Source organism: Tachysurus fulvidraco, chromosome 16 (genome assembly GCF_022655615.1).
Source record: "Tachysurus fulvidraco isolate hzauxx_2018 chromosome 16, HZAU_PFXX_2.0, whole genome shotgun sequence".
Classification (NCBI taxonomy): Eukaryota; Metazoa; Chordata; class Actinopteri; order Siluriformes; family Bagridae; genus Tachysurus; species Tachysurus fulvidraco.
The window spans coordinates 8,099,834-8,124,048 of NC_062533.1; the positions used below are offsets into that span (position 1 = coordinate 8,099,834).

The 24,215-nt window shown below is 37.7% G+C and overlaps 3 protein-coding genes across 7 annotated transcripts in view; all 3 read left to right on the forward strand.

Annotated features, from left to right (window-relative positions):
* The first annotated feature begins 1,855 nt into the window (after window positions 1-1,855).
* rd3l (RD3 like) lies at window positions 1,856-5,574 on the forward strand. The gene is made up of 3 exons (XM_027149888.2): window positions 1,856-2,171; window positions 4,056-4,358; window positions 4,445-5,574. The coding sequence occupies exons 1-3, from the start codon at window positions 2,131-2,133 to the stop codon at window positions 4,782-4,784; spliced, it is 684 nt and encodes a 227-aa protein (XP_027005689.1). The 5' UTR covers window positions 1,856-2,130; the 3' UTR covers window positions 4,785-5,574.
* Window positions 5,575-6,270: 696 nt separating this feature from the next.
* atp5mj (ATP synthase membrane subunit j) lies at window positions 6,271-8,073 on the forward strand. The gene is made up of 4 exons (XM_027148856.2): window positions 6,271-6,417; window positions 7,137-7,260; window positions 7,385-7,405; window positions 7,939-8,073. Exons 2-4 carry the CDS (start codon window positions 7,137-7,139, stop codon window positions 7,953-7,955), a joined length of 162 nt encoding a protein of 53 aa, XP_027004657.1. The 5' UTR covers window positions 6,271-6,417; the 3' UTR covers window positions 7,956-8,073.
* A 2,357-nt stretch (window positions 8,074-10,430) lies between these two features.
* ppp1r13bb (protein phosphatase 1, regulatory subunit 13Bb) overlaps window positions 10,431-24,215 on the forward strand; it is a 37,996-nt gene continuing 24,211 nt past the window's right edge. For 2 of the 5 annotated variants that reach the window (XM_047801498.1, XM_047801497.1), the window contains exons 1-3: window positions 10,433-10,817; window positions 11,276-11,435; window positions 23,037-23,184. In XM_047801498.1, coding sequence (XP_047657454.1) covers window positions 11,427-11,435; window positions 23,037-23,184 — 157 coding nt within the window. In that variant the 5' untranslated portion in view covers window positions 10,433-10,817; window positions 11,276-11,426. Of the gene's footprint in view, window positions 10,818-11,275; window positions 11,436-23,036; window positions 23,185-24,215 lie in introns of all 5 variants that reach the window. The other 3 variants (XM_047801500.1, XM_027149019.2, XM_047801499.1) reach the window with 3 other exon arrangements.

The window sequence follows — 24,215 nt, forward strand, 5'->3', positions numbered from 1 at the left end:
GAGCACGGGTGACATGTCAGTCGCATTGAATTCCTAATTCCCTCTTCCCAGAGCTGGCACTGTCAGAGCCTGTAAATGTAAAATAAGTATTTAAATAACGGAAGACATTTTGTGGAAAATAACTTTAATCTATTGTCCATTCAGGCTTGAAAACATGCCTCATTGGTATCTATTTGACTTACTATCCAAGTTACACTGCAGTAATCACAATTATGAAATATTAACAAAATGCAATTTAATAATGGACCATAAGAGTAATCCATTCTCATGCAGAGTGCACTCCTATAATGCAGATCCTTTCTCATGCCATTGCATTATTAAAATCATAATGGATCAATTTTTGTGGAGGAAAAAACAACATCCTGGAAATGACACATAGTGTGTGACTACATCTATCCAACAGGCAAGAGAAAAACTATGAAATGATAATAATGAGGTACAATTGAAACTCTGTGTGTGTGTGTGTGTGTGTGTGTGTGTGTGTGTGTGTGTGTGTGTGTGTGTGTGTGTGTGTGTGTGTGTGTGTGTGTCCAGCATGTCCACCACATTGTTATATGGGATATACATTGAACACAGATACAGTGATTATATTGAGATTTGTAAATAATTTATGTTAGAGTTAGCTTTATGTTCCATTGTTTTCAATTTAACTCAATAGATACGTGTACAGATGGATCTGTTTTGATCTTATGGCGAAAACAGAGGTCTGAAGCCTGACCCAGTCTCTAACAGAACCAGTACCAGCTGCACTTCTCTGATTATGTGTCTCAGAGGACAAACAGGCCAGAAGGCCGCCCAGAGGCCTCCATATGGCAACCAACTGCTCAATGTGAGGGGAATTTCTGACCAATGTTTTGCCCTCCTTTGTCTTTGAGTAATGAACTGTTTGACTGTTGTCTTCAGATACTACTGTTGTTGTGCTGGATCTGGGGTAGAGGATTTCACTCAACAATATACCTCCTCACAGCAAGGGTCAGACCAGCTTTCTTTGGTTGCTTTTACTCTTTAGTCTGTGGTTTACACGTCATTATAGCTTGCTAATTTACCACATTATTATACTTCTTTTAAATGAAGACAGTAAGTACTTCTATTAGCCATTATATCTGTATCTGAGAGAGAGAGAGAGAGAGAGAGAGAGAGAGAGAGAGAGAGAGAGAGAGAGAGAGAGAGACAGACAGAGAGAGAGAGAGAGAGAGAGAGAGAGAGACAGACAGAGAGAGAGAGAGAGAGAGAGAGAGAGAGAGAGAGAGAGAGAGAGAGATACACACACAGAGGCCAGTTACAATGTATAGATACAATAATGTACATAAAACCCAGAACACATGTTTTGCATGTATTCCATAACATTAAACATAACTAGAAACAGTCTTTAATGAATTACTGATTGTTAGTTAGCACATTGCTGTTTTATAAGAGGAATAAATATGTCAGGTTTACTTTTATAGGAAATCGACAATGGTTTTATAATGCATTACATCACACCATTGATTCATTGTTTAATTTACACTTTGAGTTCTGTTTATGGAAAGTCTCATGCCTTAAATAAAGATGATGATCTGGACGCAGTGATGTGCTTAAAATTGAATAATTGGAGTGTACTTAAAATGAAGCTCTGTGAAACGTGCACAGAGTAATATAAAGTGAATGTGATGTTTATAATGTAATGGGTTCATGGCTGGAAATAAATTGATCAACTTGTTTTTAAAAAGGATGTACAAAGAGTGCATGTGTGTGCGTGTGTGGTGTGTGTGCGTGTGTGCGTGTGTGTGTGTGTGTGTGTGTGTGTGTGTGTGTGTGTGTGTGTGTGTGTGTGTGTGTGTGTGTGTATGTGTGTGTGGTCGGGGGATTGAATGGACACAGGGTCAGTGAGCGGAGGCTGGTTATCAGAGCAGAGAGACAGAAGGCAGTTTGCTGTAGGCAGGCGAAGCAATCTCTTTCTCTCTCTCTCTCTTTCTCTCTCTCTCTCTCTCTCTCTCTCTCTCTCTCTCTCTCTCTCTCTCTCTCTCTCCCTCTCTCTGTTTCTCAACTTTACCGAACACTGCCATCAAAACTGCAATCTCTTACGCTCTATCTGTCTCTCATTCATTTAGTGTCTCTCTCATATTTCATCATCATTTCAAGGTTTACCGTATGGAGTCAAGGCATCCTGGGTATCATCATTTTAATCCAAGGTAAGGATATTTGACTATAATTTTGTCCTCAGAATGATGTCTGTCAATCATACGTAATTATTATTATTTTGCCCTTTCATACACTCTCTTGCTTATGTATCTTCATTCATAATTCTTCTAATTATTTCAAGCTCTCCATTGTATTATTTTTCTGTTTTCTGTACTGTATCTGTTTCTGTGACCTTTTAGCATTGTGTGGGTTTTTTTAAACATTTTCTTCTACCTGTATCTCATTCCATTTACATCTGTCTTTGCTCTGTCTGTTTTTGCTGCTTAATAACCCTTAATAACACATAATCTTTATAAGCCTTTTCACATTTTGTTCCTAGCTGGAGTAATTGGTGCACTCACCTGCACTTCAACTAAACAGTCTATTAAGCAATCTCTTTTTCTTCTCGAAACAGAATCGCCACAGGAGCTTTATGTACTGTGACATGAGAGACCTGAAGTTATTTTTTCCACTTCAGTTCCACTCTATCACCGAAGTCTATCCTGGGGATTGAAAAAGAAATATAACTGAATTCAAAAAGAACTGAGAGAGAAACACTAAAGAGCAGTGACCATGAGTCAAGAAAAAAAATAGAATTTTTATTCTGTTTTATTGTGATCATGTTTAGCATTGAATGTCTTTGTCCTGTCACACTCCACAGTGGGGCTTAAAATAGACACTCTGTACTTTAAAATTTGTAGCTTTTTGTAAGGATATTTGTGTGTGTTTTTTTAGTCTACTATGGGAAATGTTCTGTATTCACAGAAAACCGTTCAAATGTTTATATCTTCAAAGTAAATTGTGATATCAAACCCAATTCTACTCTCTGACATGCCACAAGTGCTTATATAATTTGAAGGTGTTATATTCATTGACTAAAATTCTGCATAGGATTTTCCCAACAGAGGTAAAAATGTCTCAACAGTGTCCTGACTCAGTCTATATCAGACATGTGATTATAAAATAAATGTATTTGTACTGATTGAAAATAGCTGTTAAATAGTTTTTTTTAACACTAGTTAAGAGTCTCGTCGAGTCAAGAAGCTTTTATTGTCGTTTCAACAACATATAGCTGACACAGTGCACAGTGAAATGAAAAAAACCTTTCTCCAATACCATGGGCTACATAAAACACAGAGCTAAGGACATAAAGTGAGCCACATACATTGCAACCTAGTGCAAACAAACAATACAATCCTATCCCACAATACACTACAGGACAAATACACCAAATAGCTCCAGTGTGCATATTGTGTATCATACAGTACATTGTGCAAAACAGATTCTGAACAAAGAGGGTTCTAGTAAACATATACTGTATATACACTTGTGTAATAGCAGGGTTAAGCACCTATATACATTGGAATACCTGTGCTACATACATACATACATACATACAGTACATACATACATACATACATACATACATACATACATACATACATACAGTACATACATACATACATACATACATACAGTACATACATACATACATACATTCATACAGTACATACATACATACATACATACATACATACATACATACATACATACATACATAAATACATACATACATACAATCGTACCCAGACAATGTAAATAGCAAAGAAGCTCTTGCATAGTACAAAAAGTCGATAAAGTAAGCAGATGATATAATAATAAATTCTAATAAAAGTATGCAGTCAAACCGGGGCATAGTGGGATATTCCGCACATTCATACTTCAAAGTATTAATGTATACTATACTATATTTAAGGTGAAACAATCATAAAGAGTTTTTTTATCATATGTTAACCTAACTCATTTTGTTCGTTTTGTACAAATAACATTATAAATATATCGATAGTTCTCTAAAATCATGTTTTTGTCCCTCCATCTATTCTTCCCTACCATAGTCTTTCAATGCCATTCCTGGCCTGTATGAATTCCTCCCATCAGGAAGGTGTGCTGAATCCAGACTATGCGGTGTCCTTAAGCCCCAGCCGAGTGTTACTCCAGGAGCTTCTCTGGCAATTCGAGCAGAGAGAGTGTCCAGCTCTTGAGGAGCAACGCCTCCGTTGCACCCATGGTGCTCGAGGACATCGTCTGCCTCTCACTCGGGACAGCTTGCTTGCCCTGATACCAGCATCTGAATGCAGACTGCTGGAGCGACTCTGTGCCCGAATTCCACCATCTCACACAGCTGCTGTACTCTTCAGGTATGAGGACATGTAGGTGTACGTTCATGTGGTAGCAACTGATCATTAATAACCACAGTGTGTATGTTTTTATTACCTCTTTTAAGGTTCCGTGAGATTTTGGCTCACAACTATGTTGTTCCCTGGGAGCTCGTGTGCATCTTCAAACAGGTGCTGAGGGACTTCCTGAGAAGGCAGGAAGAGGTTGGATACAGAAGGACTTTCCCTCCAGCCCCACCAATCCTACTTCCTGTTTCTCCTCCTCCTGCAGACATCGACACTTGTGACCAAAAGAATACAGCTTTGTCTTCTCTGGAAGGGCAAGAAAAGTGTCGGGAGGAGATCCCGACCATATCCAGCTATGTAGACAAGCATTTACATAGTGCTCATTCATATACAGTCCATAGGGACTGTCTTCCCTACTGTCGATCCTTTCCCTATGACTAGCCTAAGGCTTTGAGTGGTAAACTGTGAAGGACAGAAATAGCTCAGAGACATCCCAGTGACCAGAGTGCCCTTCCCATAGGCAAAAAACTTCCCCTGGAAACAAACAGGACAGTACTAGTGAGACCTGAGGTTGAGTAGTTACAAGAGATTTTATTGGGTCAAGGAAAGTCCTTGGACTAAGCTGGATCTTTACTACGGCAAGGTTATATTCACAATACTGTGAGCTCATAGAGTCTATAAAGTTTAACAGTTAGTTGATAAGGATCTATTCAATTTCCTCTGATAAAATGCATTGGAATTCACAAATATATTGTGTTCAATATATTCATATAATCATTTCAACATCATGAGCCATAGAAACTCAATAACGCAGTAAGCACACAGCTGCAAAGTGACTTACACAGACTAATCTGCCCTTTTTTTCAGTTATATTTTTGGATTACGAAGCATAGATTAGCCTGAGGGGAGAGAAGAGCATGGCTCTCTGTATGCTTCAATAGCTCTCTGTATGCACTCATCTCACAGATCGTGCATGTGTGTGTGTGTGTGTGTGTGTGTGTGTGTGTGCTGTGAGGGAGAACAAGAATAAACTACAGATCTTTTTCCCAAGAAATACCAGCTGAGTCAAACTGTTATTGTATGTAGTGCTTCTACACAAAGTGTCTTCCTTCAAGGGTTTTCCTTCTTAATACCTATAGTCTTTCTTTGTAAATGGATCACAGACTAATTGTTGCCACTACAGCCTACAGCCAAATGTTGCTGTGTGTTATGTCATTCCTAAAATTTGTAATCTGTGAAATTTATAAAATGTTAAATATATGTTTAACTGAATAACTGTCAATAAAATAAAATAAAATAAAATGGCAAATACTTATTGCACTCTCTTCAGTTTGCAGAATTATTTTTACTTTTGAACTATCGGTAAACATTGCCATCTTCTGGCTCAGAGGATTTAAGATTACATATGTAAAAACAAACAAACAAACAAACAAATAATGCCCTAAACTCTAGCTCAAATATGTTAATACGAAAATAATAGATAGATAATTTATTGTCATTGCCTAGTACAGGTACACATGGACGAAATGCAGTTTGGCATCTACCAGAAGTACAAAGAGCAGCAATTGTGCACATAGACAAGTGCAGATAAATATGTATCACATGTGTAGCATGTTCTTTATATATATATATATATATATATATATGTGTGTGTAAAAATGTGTACAGTAAATAAATATAAAGGCTATAAAGACAGCACAGAGACGTGTCGACATTAATGAAAAGTACAAGTAAATGGTTTTAAGGCTATGGCATTGAATAAATGTGCAGACAATGTTGTAAAGGAACAAGTAGCAGGTTATAAGTTTGTGTATAGATACATATATAAATAATAATAAATAATTAAACTATGGGGCGGTAAATGCATGCAAAAGCGCCAAATAACATTAAACGACTTATTGAATCGTGCTTTCATATTTTAGGTATTGAAGACCTTTATTCTGACGTGATGTTTCACTAATATACCGGAAGTCTAGTTTACACTTCCGTTCTTCTGTGCGTCTCCTGTCGCGAGCTAGCATTCAGATTGGACAGTGACCTTCTCTCAGTGAGCTGCAGTATTTACAGTTTAGAGGTGAGTGACGAGCTGTTAGTTTTAAAATAGGTTTATAAGACTGTAACATAAAATGTTATACAAATGAGAGTTGTGAAATTCTCCTGTCTGGAAGAACCAGTTTGTTTCTAATATGTTTTGTTATATCTAGGCCTTAGCCAAGTGACACCAAGGCTAATGAACCGAATATTAGTTTGTTTTTCATTCAAAATGACTCAAAAACATATTTTGCTGATTCAATTGAATATCATTTGCTGATATTTTGCTGAAATCAGCAATTGATTCAAGTACAGTAGTTATCCTTTAAATTATTTTTAGATCATCGCTATCAATTTGTTTCTTTTCCCCCCCTATCCGTATTCCGTCAGATTCTGCCCTCTGTGCTATGATTGGCTACGGCCGTCTAGTGCCCGCAATTATGATTGGGTGATCAAACTGTCACTCTAACTCATTAGCTTGGTAACCAATCATAGCGCGCGATCTCATTACGGGTGGGCAAAAAACTGCATATTTTCAAAAGTGCAATAGTCTGTATTGTTAATTAATAAAAGTTTATTATGTATTAATGTTTAATAGCCACTGGATTAGAACGAGTTTATTATGTAGTACTAAATTAAAACGTTTTGGAAACCTGCATTCTATAAATCTGCATATCTGCAACCTATAAATCTGTATATATTCATGCTATTTCTATTCATGTCTTCATTTCTATTCATGTATGATTCTGTCCTGATCACAAGATGGCTGGAGGTCTGTTTGGAACCTGGTGGTCTAGAGTTGGCCCTTACTACACCAAGGCGTACCAGGAGGTCTGGGTTGGCCTGGGAATCATGACATACCTTTACTACAAAGTCTCCTATGGAGGTAGGCGCTCTGTTTATACCGTAGATAAAATGTACATTTAGTGCTTGCATTCTGTCTGTGTCACAAGGTCATTTATTTATTTATTTTGTCTTGAAATGATTGTTTTTGTCTTTTTTCCTTTTAGGAAAGAAAGCAGTGAAGTCTAGTAAGTACTTATCCTGTATTTAAAAATCCCATATTTAGGCAACATATTTATATTGGACATGACATCAGTATCGACAATTGTTATTGGAAGAGTCATTGTGTATCTTGTGTGTTCAAATATCTTGAATCTGGAATAAGGTCAACTTGTAAAATAGGAGTATTAAAGATCGAATTTTTCCTAAAATTTGTTTATACATCTTTCCTTGGTATTTCAAGATGGCATAAAAGCTCATACCTCTGATAAAACTAGTATGTTCTTAAAAACTATACTGCTGTTAAATTCTCATTCTGTCCTGAGGTGTGTAGGTTTTATCAGTTTAATTAGAGAGTTTTGAGAAAAGGAAGATTAATTTGTTTAACCTGCTAAACTCACAAGAAACGCTTTACAATCTGTATTGCCATCTCCTGACATTTTAGAGAGCATAGATCTATAGATTCTGTAGGTTCACAGTGCTGTAATTTATATTATTTCCTTGCTCTTGATTCATTTGTTTGTTTTTAATGGCTGTGAAAACATTTCTTTTTCTCTGTTAGAGTCTGACCACCACTGATCTGACCAACATGCGATGTGCCCTGCTTCCCTGTGTAAATCTCCCTCAGAAGAGCTTCACTGACTCCATGATGTTAATCTGTTTGTGAATAATAAATGCTCTGTTTAGAATACCTGTACAATCTGTGTGGTCTACTCGGTTGTATTTACCACAATTAACGTTATGTTCTTTTGTTAAACTGACAGGCACAAACTCTAAGCCATTTGTCTATACCTAAGTAAGTAGTTGTGTGATTAGCATCAACAGCTGGAATTTGACATTATAGGTAATCTTGATGATTACCTATAATTACTATAGATAAACCAGATGATTTTATATAAATGTGGACTGTAGTGTTGGGGAGCACTTTGTTCGGCTATGTGTTGTTACGCAGGCTGCCCTTCAAATCTAACCATATAACTACCCATGCATCGCATGGACTATTATACCAAGTAGACTATTAGTAGACTCTGGTGTGGTTTCTGCTTGGTTGGAATGAAAATCTGCCCCCACATTGACCCTTTCCGGATAAGATCGGACATGGCTGCTGTAGGACAACTGGAAATACCAGACACAAGACAAAAAGATCAAGTTTATACTGTGATAAATATATATTAGATCAAACAGTAAGTAGCCTATCGATTGTCACATGTACATGGTGCTTTGTGCATTAACTTCAATTTATAGGGCAAAATGCAGACTTTGAATAGAAAGTTTCAGAGAAAACGTAGTAATAATCACATACATGGTGCACCTTTATAAGTGAAGGTTATTGGAGGATTAGAACAAAAACCTGACCTTAAACAATGAAGTTATCTTCAGTTTGTTTATTAAAGCCATCTGTATGAATGTGCAGGTGTACTTTGGTGATCCACTTTGGTGTATCCAGTGATGGGAAGCGCACAGACACGTTAAAGGCGTTACTCTTGTAGCTGTCATTCAACTTGTTAGCCACGCCCCTAAGCGTGAAAAACCTTAGTCTGGGTGGTATTTAAAGATGCTGCATCAAGCCATTAGGGGGCAGTCGTGACTCTCGTAAACTACTGATAGAGACGTTACATTTACATTTGCAGGTGAATGTTTCCCTATAAGCTGTTAAATACATCTAGAATGAATGAAATTAAATATGTTTATAATGAAATATTATATTATGTGTTCATAAATTCTTCAAAGAACAACATGTTTTTGAGAGAAAAAACAAATTAACTCAAAGCAACAAATTAAACAACAAATAATTTCTTCAGAAAATAAATCTTTACACAGCTAAAGATCACAAAAATGATCAAATATTTCTACTGCAAGATAGGTCTATTTTTTTGTTAATAACAAGGATAGCTGTATTTTAACAAATAGCAAATAAACTTTACATTGTAAAATACTGGCCGCTAATACCCAATGCTTTTTCTTTACATAAGGTTGTTGTTGTGGTGGTTGATGATGATGATGATGATGATGATGATGATGATGAACTATTCTTTTAGGTGCACTCTGTGAAAATATGGTATTTCTACAGGAATGCCTATAGAAACCAATCATGTGTGTGTGTGTGTGTGTGTGTGTGTGTGTGTGTGTGTGTGTGTGTGTGTGTATATGTGTGTATGTATATGTATGTATATATCCAAGACGTATGGAAAATATGAGGGTTGCACCAGGATTAATTAAAATAAACGAACAAACAAACAAAAGTGTCAATGGATTTGATTCACAAACAAGAACTAATAAACTGCATCTGTGATTTATTACTTAGTTGTTTGCTCAACTATTGTATAATTTCAAGATTACATATTTCTGGGAACATTCCAGACACATCACAGTGGGTCACAATGTAACCTCATATTCCAGAGTCCTGGTTCAATCCTGAGCTCAGGATCATATCTGTGTAGAGTTTCTCATGTCCGTCTTGTTTCTGCATGGGTTTCCTCCCAGTGTTCTTGAGATCTGCCTCAACCCTGACCAGGGTAAAGCGGTTCCTCAAGATGAAGAAATGCAAATATAATGATAGAGGATGATCCTACCAGCAGGAGCATGTCTGTCATATCGTATGAATTGGGGTATTGCAGATGTATCTAAAGTACAATTTGTATTCAGAAATTTAACACATAAATTTAATGTTAGTACTATATGCTAACAATTTAGTATGTGTGTTTGTGTATGTGTTTGTATGTATTTGTGTGTGTTTGTGTTTATGAGATTGTGTGTGTATGTTTTTGTATGTGTATGTATGTGTATGTTTCTGTGTGTGTATGTACAGTGTGTGTGTGTGTTTTTGTGTGTATGTTTGTGTGTGCGTCTGTGTGTGTATGTACAGTGTGTGTATATATGTGTTTATGTATGTGTGTGTGTGTATATACAGTGTGTGTATATATGTGTTTATGTATGTGTGTGTATATATGTGTGTTAATGTGATTGTGTGTGTTAATGTGTGTATGTTAGTGTGATTGTGTGTGTGTGTTAATATGTGTGTGTTAGTGTTAATGCGACCTGCTGCCTGGCCGCTCCACATTCCTGGCGTTCCTACAACGTGCCCTGACATCATTTACTACACAAACAAATCAGTGTTCTGTAATGAACTCTGCGGCTCCTACGGTTTTCCTCCGGAAATAACTCATTTCTGCTGTTTTTATGTCGCTTTGTTGTGGTTTATTAGAAAATCTTATTTTCTAGTAGATCACAGGAAGCGTGTTTTTTGTGAATTAATTTATTTATTAAATGAAACTCTGCATGTTTCCTGGCAAAGCCCTTGCTAGTTGGCTGCTAGCGCGCTGCTGCTATCCGTCTGGAAACCCCTGCTGTGCTGCCAGGACTCACTCCATAGCTCGCCTTCCTCATTAACCACAAGGGTTTTGTCGTTTAAACGGATTATTCTGTGTCTTCGCCTGACTTGTAAGTAGAACAGAAAACTTCTGGCATTCGTGTAGTCGTTTGACTTCATATTAGTTGTCAGTTTTTTTCTAGCTAGGATAGTTGCTACGTTGGTAACTAAAACTAGCTTAACTCATTTCCGTAGTGAATCAGCTTTATTAACCGTAATATAGTCAGAATAGTTTTAAATATCTGCAATAACGTGTATTTTAATGATGTCTTGGGTTTAATTCGTCAGACGGCTTTATCCAGATACAGTAACCAAAGGGATAAAAGTAAGAGCTAAGCCGTGTTTGTTAGCCTGTTAGCAAACATTAGCACTTCACTCGTTTAAATGTCTGTAACGAGGTTAGATAGATTAGCTATCTGTTAGCTACTTGTAATTTCAGCTTGCACAACGTGACCATGCGGATTAGTTTTCTTTTTCATTATATAAATGAGTTAAAGACGTGGTTACGTGTTTTGTTATTGATTTTCAGGACAGTTTTGGTGAGCAGTGCTATGGCTTGTGTACCTCCTCTGTGAGAAGCGCCCACGTCAGAAAGGCTTGTTGTAGGAGACGGATGAAATCACACGTCAACGTTATTAGGACGCAACCCGAAGCCTGATGTTGCTCTGTCATCTGAAATAATGATGCCTGTAAGTATGTTCTCTTGATTGACCCACCCTGGTCTTTCAGAGCCACTTGTCTACTGTGAAGCACAGACATTTAAGAATTGGCCACTGACTTGAAACAAGAGTCAAGAAGCTTTTACTGTCGTTTCAACCACATATAGCTGTTGCAGTACACAGTGAAATGACACAAGGTTTCTCCAGGATCATGGTGCTACATAAAACAGACAGAGCTATAAGGACTTAGTAAGTTAGTCCTATTTACATAAAGTGTATCTGTGCAACCTGGTGCAGACGGTGCAGGACAAGACAAAGACAGTGCAGGACAAAAGACAGTGGAAACAAAAAAATTACAAGACAATAAATAGAAACGGTGCCGACCGGTGTAAATACTGTATGTTTAACAATATTGCGTGTGCAGTAATACTATAATGAACACAGTTTCATAGCAGCAGGTCCCTGAGATAAAGTAAAGGATCGTGGAAAACAACGAACGACTGAAATGTTAGGTAGTATGTGCTAAGAGCAAAGAAATGTGCAAAAACAGCATGTAAACAGGTTGATTGATGTATATTTGAAGTGTGTGTATTTGGTGTCTTGTGAGAGTATAAAATATTTCCGTTTTTAGGTAAGAGAGCAGTGAAATGCATGATGCCTTTTCTGAGAAGATGGTTGTGTCAGTCGAAGGCCCTCCTGCGTATGTCTACAGCAGATTTAGATTTAGTCACTACATCAATAAAGTTGTGATTTTAAGCTCACAGGGAAATGGACTTGCTTTGACCCTCAAGATAAAGAAAGCTCCCCCCCCCCTCTCTTTACAAGCACTAATGGTGGTAATTAGTTTTATGGCACTGACATGAGTGGAGCGTTTTTGGTTAGTCTTAATGGATAGATGATTTCATCAGTCCCAAGTCAGCAATTAAAGAGGCAGACGTTATCTACTTAGGACAGAGCTGTTTTTGTTTTTGGAAGACCTGGAGCTAGTACACATCATAGTAAAAGAAACATTATTTCAAGCCCAGTTGCAGTAATATTACTGATTCAGTTCTTGTTCTGTACGTCTTTACATATAGGCTGTAGTTATATTGCGATATATATTGATTGCATAAGCTCTGTTTTATATCTCAAAGTCAAGTTAAGAAGCTTTTATTGTCATTTCAACCATATATAGCTGTTGCAGTACAGTGAAATGAGTCAATGTTTCTCCAGGATCATGGTGCTACATAAAACATAGACAGAGCTATAAGGACTTAGTAAATTAGTCCTAGATACATAAAGTGCAACAGTGCAGACAAAAATTACAAGACAATACTAAAAGAAGACAATACACGAGACAATAAACAGAAACAGCACCCACCAGTGTACATACTGTATGTACAAACAATATTGCATGTGCAGAAATACTAGAATGAACACTGTGTTATATCTTGATCTTATGGTGGCAGAATCACTCTGGAAAACAATAGTATGAAACAAGTTTTAAGGAATGTGCTACAATCAAATATTAACCGTAGGGAGTAATTGCTCTAAAGCTTTTGTACTCTCAAAAAATCTAAGCAATTTTTGTAGCTTTAATCTTGATCTTATCACTTGCTTAGGCTGTGTGGATGAAGTAGGTGGTTTGCCCTCAGGCCTAGTATGTGTCTCTTTATCCAATCTAATGCTTATATCTTGGTGTTCAGGCACCATTTAAATCTGTGTTTCTCTCCTGTCAGCCTAATTGAAAAGATGAGTGTGATAAAACAGTGCACCAGCAGTACCTCAGGGTTGTTCGGTTTTTAGAAGAATGAATACTTGAATTCCTAGAAAGTTATTGCTTTGCACCTTCACAAACATGTTTTGAGCAGGTGTGGCAGGGTACATGGAAAAAGGACCTCTTTTTTTGTACCGATTGTTTGAGCACTTTGTGTTCTTGTACATGTTCTTAAAGGAATGCCACCTCAAAGCATGTGACGTAGCCAGTCTCTGTGCTGCACAAGTTCAAATTTAATTTATTTGTATAGCACCTTTATCAATTCCCATTGACTCAAAGCAGCTTTACAGAAGTATGGAAACTGAGGAGAGATATAAATATATACAATTAAAATGTCAAATTAATTATAAAATATTAATTTTAAATTTAAAATACTATATATCTATCCCTATCCCTAATGAGCAAGCTGGAGGCGGTGGCAAGGAACAAATAACTGAGATGATATGAGGAAGAAACCTTTAGATGAACCAGGCTTATTGGGTGACACTGGACTGTAAATAATGTCCTTTCTACAAAAGTTTATAATAGTGCAACTGAGAGCTCCTGAGGAACTAATGGGTCATCACAAACTCTGAATATATTTAAAAAAAAAAAAAAAGCAAAACAGTGGTCTGATCTAAATACATTCCTGAGCAATTAGGGAAAAAAACTGTGATTTGTTACTGAGAAACCGCAAAGTGCAACAACTTCTGTCACAGAGACTTTGCCAATGATGTAAAAAAAATTGGAATAGCTTTGACCTAAAGTGCTGTCACAAGCTGAAGTCATCTTTCATAAAGCCCCCTTACTAAAAGCTTCACTTCTATATTTTTCATTCATTATTAAATAAGAGGTATTTAATTATATAAATGATTGCATATTAGATTGAGTACATTTCTATAAAGCTGCGATTTGAATGAAAGTTGACAGTAACGTCAGAGCCGCTGTTATAGCAAATGAATCAAAACCTTTTGATTTAATCAGATGTGAGAATTCAGCAGCGCCGTGGTGTAAAGTACTATTATTAGTTTAGTTATTTAGGGCAGTGTTTCAGTGTCTGGAGCCCAAACTGAAATGTAGCTAGGATTGTGCCACTTGCTTGGACCTCTAGCAGTTGAATGTAGTTGACCCATATTTGTGTCGGATTAAAGGCGATGTTAAAGTTTGTATTGTCTTACGTTACTGACAGGATGATGGTCGATGAACGGTTGTCTGAATGCATTTACAGAAGGAAAGCTGACTTGACTGCATCTGTGGGGTTTAGTCTAAAAAATATCCAAACAAGATCCAGTCGTACTCCAGCTGAGAGGGAGAAAGTTAGGGTGTGACCGAGTTCAACATGAGGTCAGTTCTGCAGCTGGGAAAATGAATTATCTGCCTGATAGATGCACACCTCATTCTAGATAACCCAAGAGCTTTAGCCACAGATTTGCCTGTACAGAAAGGCTATGCTTTATGTTATTCATAATTGTTAAAGATATACAGAAACTGAATCAGAAGAACATTGAAATAGCATCACAGTACTAGTGCTTGTCAGGTCACTTTAAAACTGTGCAAGGTTGATAAATGGCAGGTTTTGCAGTTGCGGATAGTTGTACATATATGTGAGCATATATATGAGCATATAATGTAGCTTGCTTCATAAACGAGTGGTGTGTTTTTTCTGACTGATTGAAATGAAAATAACCCAATATCTGATTGCCCCACATGGCACAGTTTAGAAAAAAACAACAACTCCATAGTAGCTCTATCACAGGCACCATGACCTAGATTACTGTCTCATCCTGGGAATGCAGAGGTGCACGATGGGAAATACCTACATCCTGTATGGTCTGCCTATTAGTTATTTGTCCAGAAAAAGTGGGGAATGTGCAAAAATAAAGGTGGCATTTACACACACGCATGCATTTTTAACCAGAAGACCAAAATAGGAATGTTGTTGTTGAACATAAAAATAAAGGGAAGTTCAGCGCTACATGTCTGACACATCTGAATCTCATTTACTATAGCTGACTAGCTGCAGTAATGCCACCGTATTTATCTATATTGGACTGATTCTTGGACAATGGTTTCTCTTCCTATTTACACCTTCCTTTATAAAAGATGTCCTGCAGGTGCTCTTTTACAGAGGAGCTCAAACTGGGGTCCGTAGAGCTTTTTGATTTTGTCGCAGTTGTGGAAATCTATTTTATCAAATTTCTTATATATTGGGGTCCAAGCAGCGAGGTCAGTTCAGGACAAATGCTTTCTATCGAAAAAAATGTAAAGAATGATAATAGATTAAATCTGTATTAAGGGAATCTGTGGAAATGGTTTTTACAGTTAAAGGGGTTAGAAATACTGCTCAAGTGTAGAGGTCTCAATGTTTTTTAGTTCTTACATGTCAGTTAATCTTATGTGGAAGAACTGCATACAGGGCTTAGTAAGGAAAATAGTTTTACCGGCATTGCATGCATGGCTTCTTGCTCTTTGTTTCTAATCACATTGATGGTAAGTAAATCTGATTTGGAAAATTTTTTGTCACTGTCTCTTGTTGTAATGATTTGCTGGCATCTCTGAGCTTTTACATCCAGAATCTGCTGAGCCTTGCTTTAACAAGGAACTGACGGATGTCTGGCAGAATTTGCCCCTTAAGTGATGAGTTTCCTCCACAGATCTGCCATGCAGGTTAATAAGCACCAAGAGAAAATTGAGTAGATCAGATAAATCAGCCCGATGTGAACAGTTAAAAGTGTCTTTCTCAGCATATTCACACACACATCTCATCAGCATCAGAGCTTTTTTTTTTTCTTTTTTTTTTTTTTTTGGGCTTCTCGTTCCTGACAGCATGTTGGGATGGAACCACATGGCATGAGGTGAGGGTGTGTCTGTGGAAAAGGTTTATGACCTGCTGTGGAGCTTGTTTTGATCATACGATTGTGTGGAGGGGAGTGGTTTGTTTTGCAGGGAGCCTGGATGGTCTGTTACTACAAATGTATTGTCTCAGATAGTCCTGTATTTCCTATTTAAGTACACCTCATGTTGTTTGTAAACGTGTCACGGGTGTATGAAACATTTCATTTGTTTTACATTGTTGAACATATTCCATATAATGTCAGGAGAATGCTCTTTTTTCAGGACGTGTGTTAAACACCATGCTAAACCTTTTTCTGAGTTAGTGCAAAGAGGGTAGGAATATAAATTCGCTGTTTGATATAGACACAGTCTAGTCAAGAGGGAAATTTGGGGCACAGTTTGAAATGCATTAGCTTGCAAGTGTTAAAATCCTTGAACCACGTTACATAATGTCACAGTATGTAAATGTAGCACTGAGCTCCTCAGGGGTGGATCTGTGGCTCTTCACATGTGCATGTGAAGATTGCAGTGTATTGATGGTATAGCTGCATGTCATGCATGATGTGTCTGGAGTAATTAATATTGATTAGGATGTCCAGTGTTTATAAGCTATGGAATAATTTATCGACTCAAAGTTTAATCACTGGTTACTTCACAAAAATGAAAAATATTAGACTTTGAATATTAGACTATATTTTGATGACTTTTTTTATTTTATTTAATGTGTATTTAAATAAATAACATTAGCAAGCTAGATATTTAAACCTATTTAACCAGACTGACTGTTTTACAGCCATGTTTCCTTATTTATCTGTGAGATCTTTGCAGAAAGTTATTTAGCAGCCTTCCGAACCATTTTTGTCCAAGATTTTATTTTGCGATTTTACTATCAGCAAGAATTTTGCTAGATGCAATATATACACTATACAGCAAGACCTATGTGTTGTGGAAATATGTTTGTTGAACATCCCATTTCAGATTAGTTTCCCGTTCAGAACAACCTTCAGTCATTTGGGAAGGCTTTCTTCTAGATTTTGGTGTGTGAATCCACCCATTCAGCCACAAGAGCGTAAGGTGAGGTAACTTGTTGTGGTGAGGAGGTCTGGGGTGCAGGCGATGTACCAGTTCATCTTGACAAGTTCAGTCCCGCTGAGCTTTGGCCTCTGTGCAGGACACAAGTTCTTCCACACCGTCTTTGGCAAACCATGTTTTCATGGAGCTTGCTTGCTACACAGGGGAATAGTTTTGTGCCGGAAAGTGTATTGTTCCAGTGCACAAAAACATTCTGTACAATTATGTGCAGAAATTTTTGGAACAACAACATAAGGTGTTATTTATCAAGAGTCTACAAACTTTTGGCCATGTAATTTATCTGTGGAATGTTTGAGTTTTGGGCTTTCTGCTTCGTTGTTCTGAAGTTCAAGTCACTGTAGGTTTTGGTTCTTGTCAATTTCTCATTCTGTCATCATTATTTTTTTTTGCCAATGGCCTTTGAAGTGTTTAAACATCAGCCTTGATGTGTGAATGCCCTAGCCATGCCATTTTGATGATCCCTTCTTCTTGACCACCGTGGTTTGTTAAAAAAAAGCATGTAACAGCCAGTGAGCAGTTAGAGACGCCTGACCAGGCTGTCAGATTAGTAACTGTTCATGACACTATGCTTTGCTGTGACTTGTGCCCAGCAGCATCAGTGTCATACAGTCAGTCAGCTGGAGTGTGTTCTTGTTCTGTTCGCATGGGATTTAGCCAGCCAATAGACAGCAGGGGACTGAGTGTGCTGGCTAACACGCTGTTGTTGGGGGACTTTGGGGCAGACATGCTCAGCATCTTGTTGATCATTTGCAACTGTTTATTGTGGGATACGTTTAATTTAAAGTAAATTTTTGCAGTCATTGTGAGTGATTTTTTTTTATTTATTTTCATCACTCATACTATTTGGCCTTTCAGTTATCTATATTCAAATCTAGAAATTCTGGTGAGAAATGGCTGTGAAAGTTAGCCAGTATTGTAACAGGTTTTTCTCTCGATTTCACTACACAAATTGAACATTTGCATTCGAACAAGGTTCTGCAGTACAAGCTGAGTAACATCGTCCTACTCTGATGTTTTCGATAGTGTGCGTGCTTTGCTTGCAGCTCTAAAATACCACTGTAGGTCTTAACAATTACACTGAGTTCTTTTTGTCCTCACCTTCTTTCACAGAGCTCATTACACTTTCATTCACTTTCCTTAATGCATCCATCTGAATTGAAGACCTTGAGTTAAGGAGCTCTTCAAACATGAATGCTGGCTTCTAAAAAATCTTAAGAAAAGAGATGAAATACTTATGCATCAACCTCTTTTTTTTTTAACTATTAATTAAAAAAATAAAAATTTTTTAGTGTTAACTCATTCAAGCTTATTTCCTTTTTTTTATTTGTAAACTTTCAATTTATGATCAGCCAATTTAGTGAACCTAAAACCCAAAACGGTTTTAACACAGGATATTTGTCAGCATTTAGACAGTCTAGCAGTGACGGCGTGTGGTAGAACACTTGCCAGGACATAGAAGGAACTCGTTGCCAGTTCAGAGCATTAGTATGGCCAGTTATTGGCATCACAGTCCTCACTGCTGTGAATCATTTTCACTTGTCTTCAGGAAGCCGAACTCCAAGCCAAGAGGAAAATGCTTTGGCTAGATGATGTATATGAAAATGTTTTGTGGAGTGAAACTCCTGCTGGACTTTGAGACTTTAAACGTCGTCCAATAGTTTAAAAAAATGCAACTCTACTGAATTTCTCACCGTTTGTAAGGAAAACTAGATCACTCACCACTATAGTAAGACAAATGCGTGTGAAATTGTTTGATCCATCAGACAAACCTGAGTGTGTTTTCTGTTGGAAGTCCTGGATGTCCTGTGGTCCAGATCATGAGGATGTAAGTGCACAGTGAATCCTAAAGAAGCATGAAACAGCATTAGCGCTATGTCACCTGCGGTGCTGTGTGCATCAGACAGATTGATTAACATGCAGTTCGCTGCTCTTGCTGGAAGAATCCTTTTGATGCCGAATCGAATTTAGCATTTGTAATTAATACCCATCTGTCTTAGATGATACCCATCTGTCTTGGATGAAAAGTCTTCATGATTTCTCTATGATATCTATGATCTAAGGATCTTTTGAACCACGTTATTCAAAAATCCTGTGTCAAAAAAGTGTGCTCTCTGGGCTCATTAGGGATTATTGATCACTGTACAGTGCTAGTGTGTCGTCTAAAGGATGCATGCATGCTCAAACACACTACTTACAGCAAACTCTTACCCCATTAGTGTGATTGTCTAGGGAAGCAAGACATTTGCCAACGTCTGTCTTACTCCCTCTCTCTCTCTTTTTTTTTTTTTTTAGCTGTGGCATTGTCTTCTTTTGGATGAGACTTTTCAATCTTAATGAGTAGTGCTCCCTCCTTAGTCTCACTTAGATGTTCTCTCTCTCTCTCTCTCTCTCTCTCTCTCTCTCTCTCTCTCTCTCTCTCTCTCTCTCTCTCTCTCTCTCTCTCTCTCTGTCTTTCAGCAGTCCATAGTGTGCATGACTCTTAAAGGCTTCTCTCTGCAGGGAGACTGCAAGGCAGTTTCTTTCCTTAATACTTTGAGTGTGCATGTGATGTGATGCAGAGAGCAAAGGAGAGAGCAGGTTGTGTATATAGTAGTGTTTGTGGCATTGTACTGACCGGTAGACACCTGCGTGATGAAGAGGTTTGTAACTGTTGTCCTTCGTGGTCTAGTCAGCCTGTCTAAGGATAAGAGCTGTGGGAAGGAGCACGTTCGACACCTGAAGAGAAAGGGCAGAAGACCACAGACTACAGCCATGTGGAGAAAGGTGATGCTCTTGTTTGGCCTGCAGGGTCAGAGAGGCTATGCTGCTACAGTAACATGGGGTTAATAGAGGAGGTGGTGATGGCTTTAAATGTTACAGAGCATGATTAAATCTTCAGCTGATGTCAGTTCAGTGTGTCACTAATGCTCAGTGTATGTTGGTGTCAATAGTAGAGTCATAGTAGAATTTACAGAGAAATGCATTCCGTATGATGGAGCACGCTGATTTTAATACTTTTTTTATTTTATTTATTTATTTATTTATTTGTAAAAATGTAGTTAGTATAAACACAGTACTATTATTATTAGTATTAGTATTATTACTATTATTATTAGTATTAGTATTTATAATCTTTATAGATTATAAACCCTTGTTCCTCTACATTATGAAATAATCTGCATTTCATTGCAACTAATAGAACTGGTCTTTATATCATCTAATGGTGACTGTTGAATAAACGTGTTAAAGGTGAGCAAAGTAAGAAGGGTTTAAACTGTGTGGTCTGTATTTTCTGTGCCTTTGCTGACACACTTACTTTATCACACCCATTGTTCTGATTAATCGCATCAAAGAAGGACGAGTGCCACCATTTACCTGCCAGATTGACATTTTAATTGTACACACTGACTCCCCCAAACTAATGCAGAAAATACATTTTTGGACACTGCTTTTTCTACTATTTGGAAACAGATATATTGAAGTACAGAACCATAGGAATATGATCTGCTTCACTAGACACTTATGTAGAGCATGAGAACCTCTGAACATGAACTTACCCTGAAACATCCGACTCCTTGTGCTTTCTGGAACTTTTTCAGGCTTAAGTTATTTTTTATATATATATATATATATATATATATATATATGTGTGTGTGTAATGAACAACAAAAACATTGAGTATTAGTGATTAATTTTTATTTATATGTTATTGAACGATGAAAGACAGAACATGGTGTTAAATGATAAATGCTGATAAATACAGGTTAGTAACAGAGCATATGATAATCTTCAATGTTTGTTACACGATGCCGAGCATATTGAGTGTTATGGGGTCTTGTCCACACTTTTTTTTTTAAACCTCTGTTTTTTTGAGGGCGGGAAAAGTGTTTTGTCTTGGATAAAAAAAAAATTTATTTAATCACAGAAAACGTTTCAACATGGGTGTGTAGACTTTTTTTTCCCTCTGCATTTTGGCTTCCTGGTCACGTGCCTCTATCCTGACATTATGTGAAAAAATGAATAGATGTTAATTATTTATCGTAGTTTGTAAGTTACTAGTGGGTTATATTCTGCCTTATAGCATTCTAGTGTATTGCTTATGTTTGTTAGCACCCTTGTGAAAACATCCTGAGGGGATTTATAGAGATTATCTGTATTTCAGCCAATTAGTGAAAGCTCACTGCATTGCCTGTCCTCAAGGTGCACTTTCACCACCGCACACACACACACTCACTCATGGACAGACTCAGACTGCATGTCCCTTGCATGTGTTTTTGGTTTTGTAAAGCATCTATATGTTTTGGCTTTGCTTCATTCTTCTTTGTTGTGAATAAAACCTGAGTATTGTTCTGTTGAATTTAAACTGAAAGTGCGCTTTGTCTTCCCACACACTCCTGTGATTCCTTGACTAGAAAGTGGTGTTTTTGACTGTATGTCTCCCCCAAGGTCTCAGACGTAGTGTCCTTCCACATAGTCTTTGTGTGTTCAGCTGGAGGTAAAATGGTCACCTTCATGGACTTGGAGCTTTGCCAGTCACATAAAGCAGGCATTGCTATTCTGTCAGCAAGCAGAGTGCGGTGTTGGGCCCTTTCCATTTATTCTGAATAGAATCAATTCGTCATTGTTCAGTCATTACTCTGGGGTAAGATCTTGTCAGACCAGGCTTGGGTTCAGAACAGAATGGTTTTGTCTCAGACCTACAATTTTTCTCCCTAGTGTCAGGCTTTTTAATCCTCTCAGGTGAATCAGTAAGTGCTTTGCTAAGGTCTGACCTTGTGTATATTAATTAGATTATTCAGTTAATCATATACTGTTATTCTGGTGGATTAGAATGTGTTTCTTGTGGTTCATTTGGTATTTAGGACAGTACTGTTAACAGCCTGGAACTCCCCGGGGTCCATTTGTCTCAAGCTGTGTTCTTACAGCCTACCCGCTACTTTAAGCATGCATTTTGTGCTCTGGGAATAAACAGGATTTTTCTCACTGACTGACACAGACAAGTGAAGCAATGCAGGTCAGCAGTGGTTACTTCGGTTGCATTAACCCATCAGGAGTAGATGGTGAACCTTAGGTGTGTGGACCCCAGAGAGGTTGACAAGTGGAATCCAGAAATGTCTTTCCCCCTCCTCAGTGAGCATGTTTCTGTCACGGCACACCCAGTTCATCTTATAAAGTTAATTAGCTGTTTCTAGCTAGCAGTTAACTAGCTTAAAGTAGCTGATTATTTAAATGTAGGTGGGTCAGAGCAGGGAAACTGGTATAATATTCAGGACAGGGTACTCGTGTCTGTGAAAGAAGGACTAGAGTTAAAGTTGCTGAAGTGTGGTCAGCTTCTGAGAGACGTGACCCAAACATGTGCTTTACTTAAAAACTGCCTGGTTGCTTAAAAGCAGTGTTTTTTTTTTCTTCTTCAAAATACTGGCAGGCATGTAAGTATTTTTGTGTTGCTAATGTCATGTTATTATGTAACCATTTAAGAAGATAACAGCTCTTTGTTTGCATGCACAATGTAATTGACAGGTAGCATGAATACACAATACACAGGCAGCTTGGCAGAGACATTTTAGTTCAAAACAGTTACAGAGCCAATGTTTTTGTTCACACAATGTACTGTACTGGTAAGAGTGTTTTTCCTTTCAGAGGTAATTTTTGTTCCCTATCTACTAACATTATAACAGAACCTGTGACTAACGTGCAGCAGCACTATGTCGATTAGGTCATGTTTTATCTGGATGGCTATTGAAAGTCTTTCATTTCGGATTCCATAACCAAGATGCCATCTCAATATAAGGGCCTATATGCTAATTCTCTGCCTGTGATGGTTTTTCTGCAAATGAGCCAGCTAAAATACATTTTGTCTAATTGTTGGAATTAGTGCAAGGTTAATAAAGGAGAACATTCAACATTCAGCACTTCCTAATGCATGGTTATGCAGAGTAGCCTGCGATATAATGCTGTATTTTACTGATCTTTCTCATTCTCCATTTCAGATGATTCTGAGTGTGTATTTGAGTGATGGTGAGCAGGCTCTGACGGAGGTGCCTATCACTCCAGAGACAACTTGTCGTGATGTGGTGGAGTTCTGCAAAGAGCCAGGCGAGAGCGGCTGCCATCTGGCTGAAGTGTGGCGTGGAAACGGTAAGTCTGTTTATGTTCTAGTCTGAAGTCTCACAGAGTAAGAGTACAGCCGTGTTCAAACTGTTCATTTTTACGTTCTATGAAAGATCGGTCACTGAATAAAAGATACTGAACTTCACAAAGAACTGTGAACCTTTTGTGCCTCAGTGTTGTCAGAGTCCCCATCACTGTGTGTGAGCAAGCAGTGAAAAGAAACGTTCTGTTATTTTTCCTTTGTCCAGTTTTTATTTGCTTCTTGTTGTTAATTATAGCTTGCACACACGGTGTGGCACCTTTCGCATACCCACATTTTTCCCAATGAAAAAAAGCCCAAAAAAGAGGCTTCATTCTTAATTAGAATGACATCCTGCTATATTATTTTCCATAGTAATTTTTCCATTTTCAAATAAAATGCTACAGGTATTCTGGTACGGTCATTGCCCTGTTTAACAAAATGCCAGTTTATGCCTTGTGAAATGTCCATCTCTTAGGCACCAGAAGACAGCCTGATGTCTCTAATTTCTTTACTAAGAGTAAATGGTGTTGGTTGCTCATAGCATGTCATTGCTATCATTTAATATCCTGCTTTCACAAGTTATCCTTTCTCTCAGTAGCAGTTTTTGAATTAGTACTTTTTTAAACCATTGCTTTTTGCAAATATCTTGTCACATTTACAGACATTTCTAGTATTCAGTCCACATTTTCCTCTCAGTGTATCAACAGGCACAAAATAGCCTACTGTATGTCGACTCGACCACCGATCCCACCTCTAAACGTTGTAAAGTTTAAAGCAGTCGATAGTAAGCAGGTGTGGGATCAAAAACCCAGAGCACAGTCCAACATCCATCTGTCTTTCAGGTAGACACGGTTATTGTAACCTAGTCCTGTGCTGACAGCATATCAATGTTGGAAGCAAAAAAAATAAAATAAAAAATTGTCTACAGGTGTGCTTCTGATACAAGAATGGTGTTCATCTGACATATTGTTGAGCCAGTCTAATTAAAAGGTGCATGAAGTCTGGGCAGATTGTAACTCTTTTGCACTTGGTTTGC

What these genes read in the sequence shown, in the direction of transcription:
- rd3l (XM_027149888.2), top strand. Translation starts at nt 2,131, where the DNA reads ATGGAGTCAAGGCATCCTGGGTATCATCATTTTAATCCAAG. An exon ending in TATCATCATTTTAATCCAAG is followed by an intron (nt 2,172 to 4,055) that starts GTAAGGATATTT and finishes TCCCTACCATAG; the next exon opens with TCTTTCAATGCCATTCCTGG. An exon ending in ACAGCTGCTGTACTCTTCAG is followed by an intron (nt 4,359 to 4,444) that starts GTATGAGGACAT and finishes ACCTCTTTTAAG; the next exon opens with GTTCCGTGAGATTTTGGCTC.
- atp5mj (XM_027148856.2), top strand. Translation starts at nt 7,137, where the DNA reads ATGGCTGGAGGTCTGTTTGGAACCTGGTGGTCTAGAGTTGGCCCTTAC. An exon ending in CTACAAAGTCTCCTATGGAG is followed by an intron (nt 7,261 to 7,384) that starts GTAGGCGCTCTG and finishes TTTTCCTTTTAG; the next exon opens with GAAAGAAAGCAGTGAAGTCT.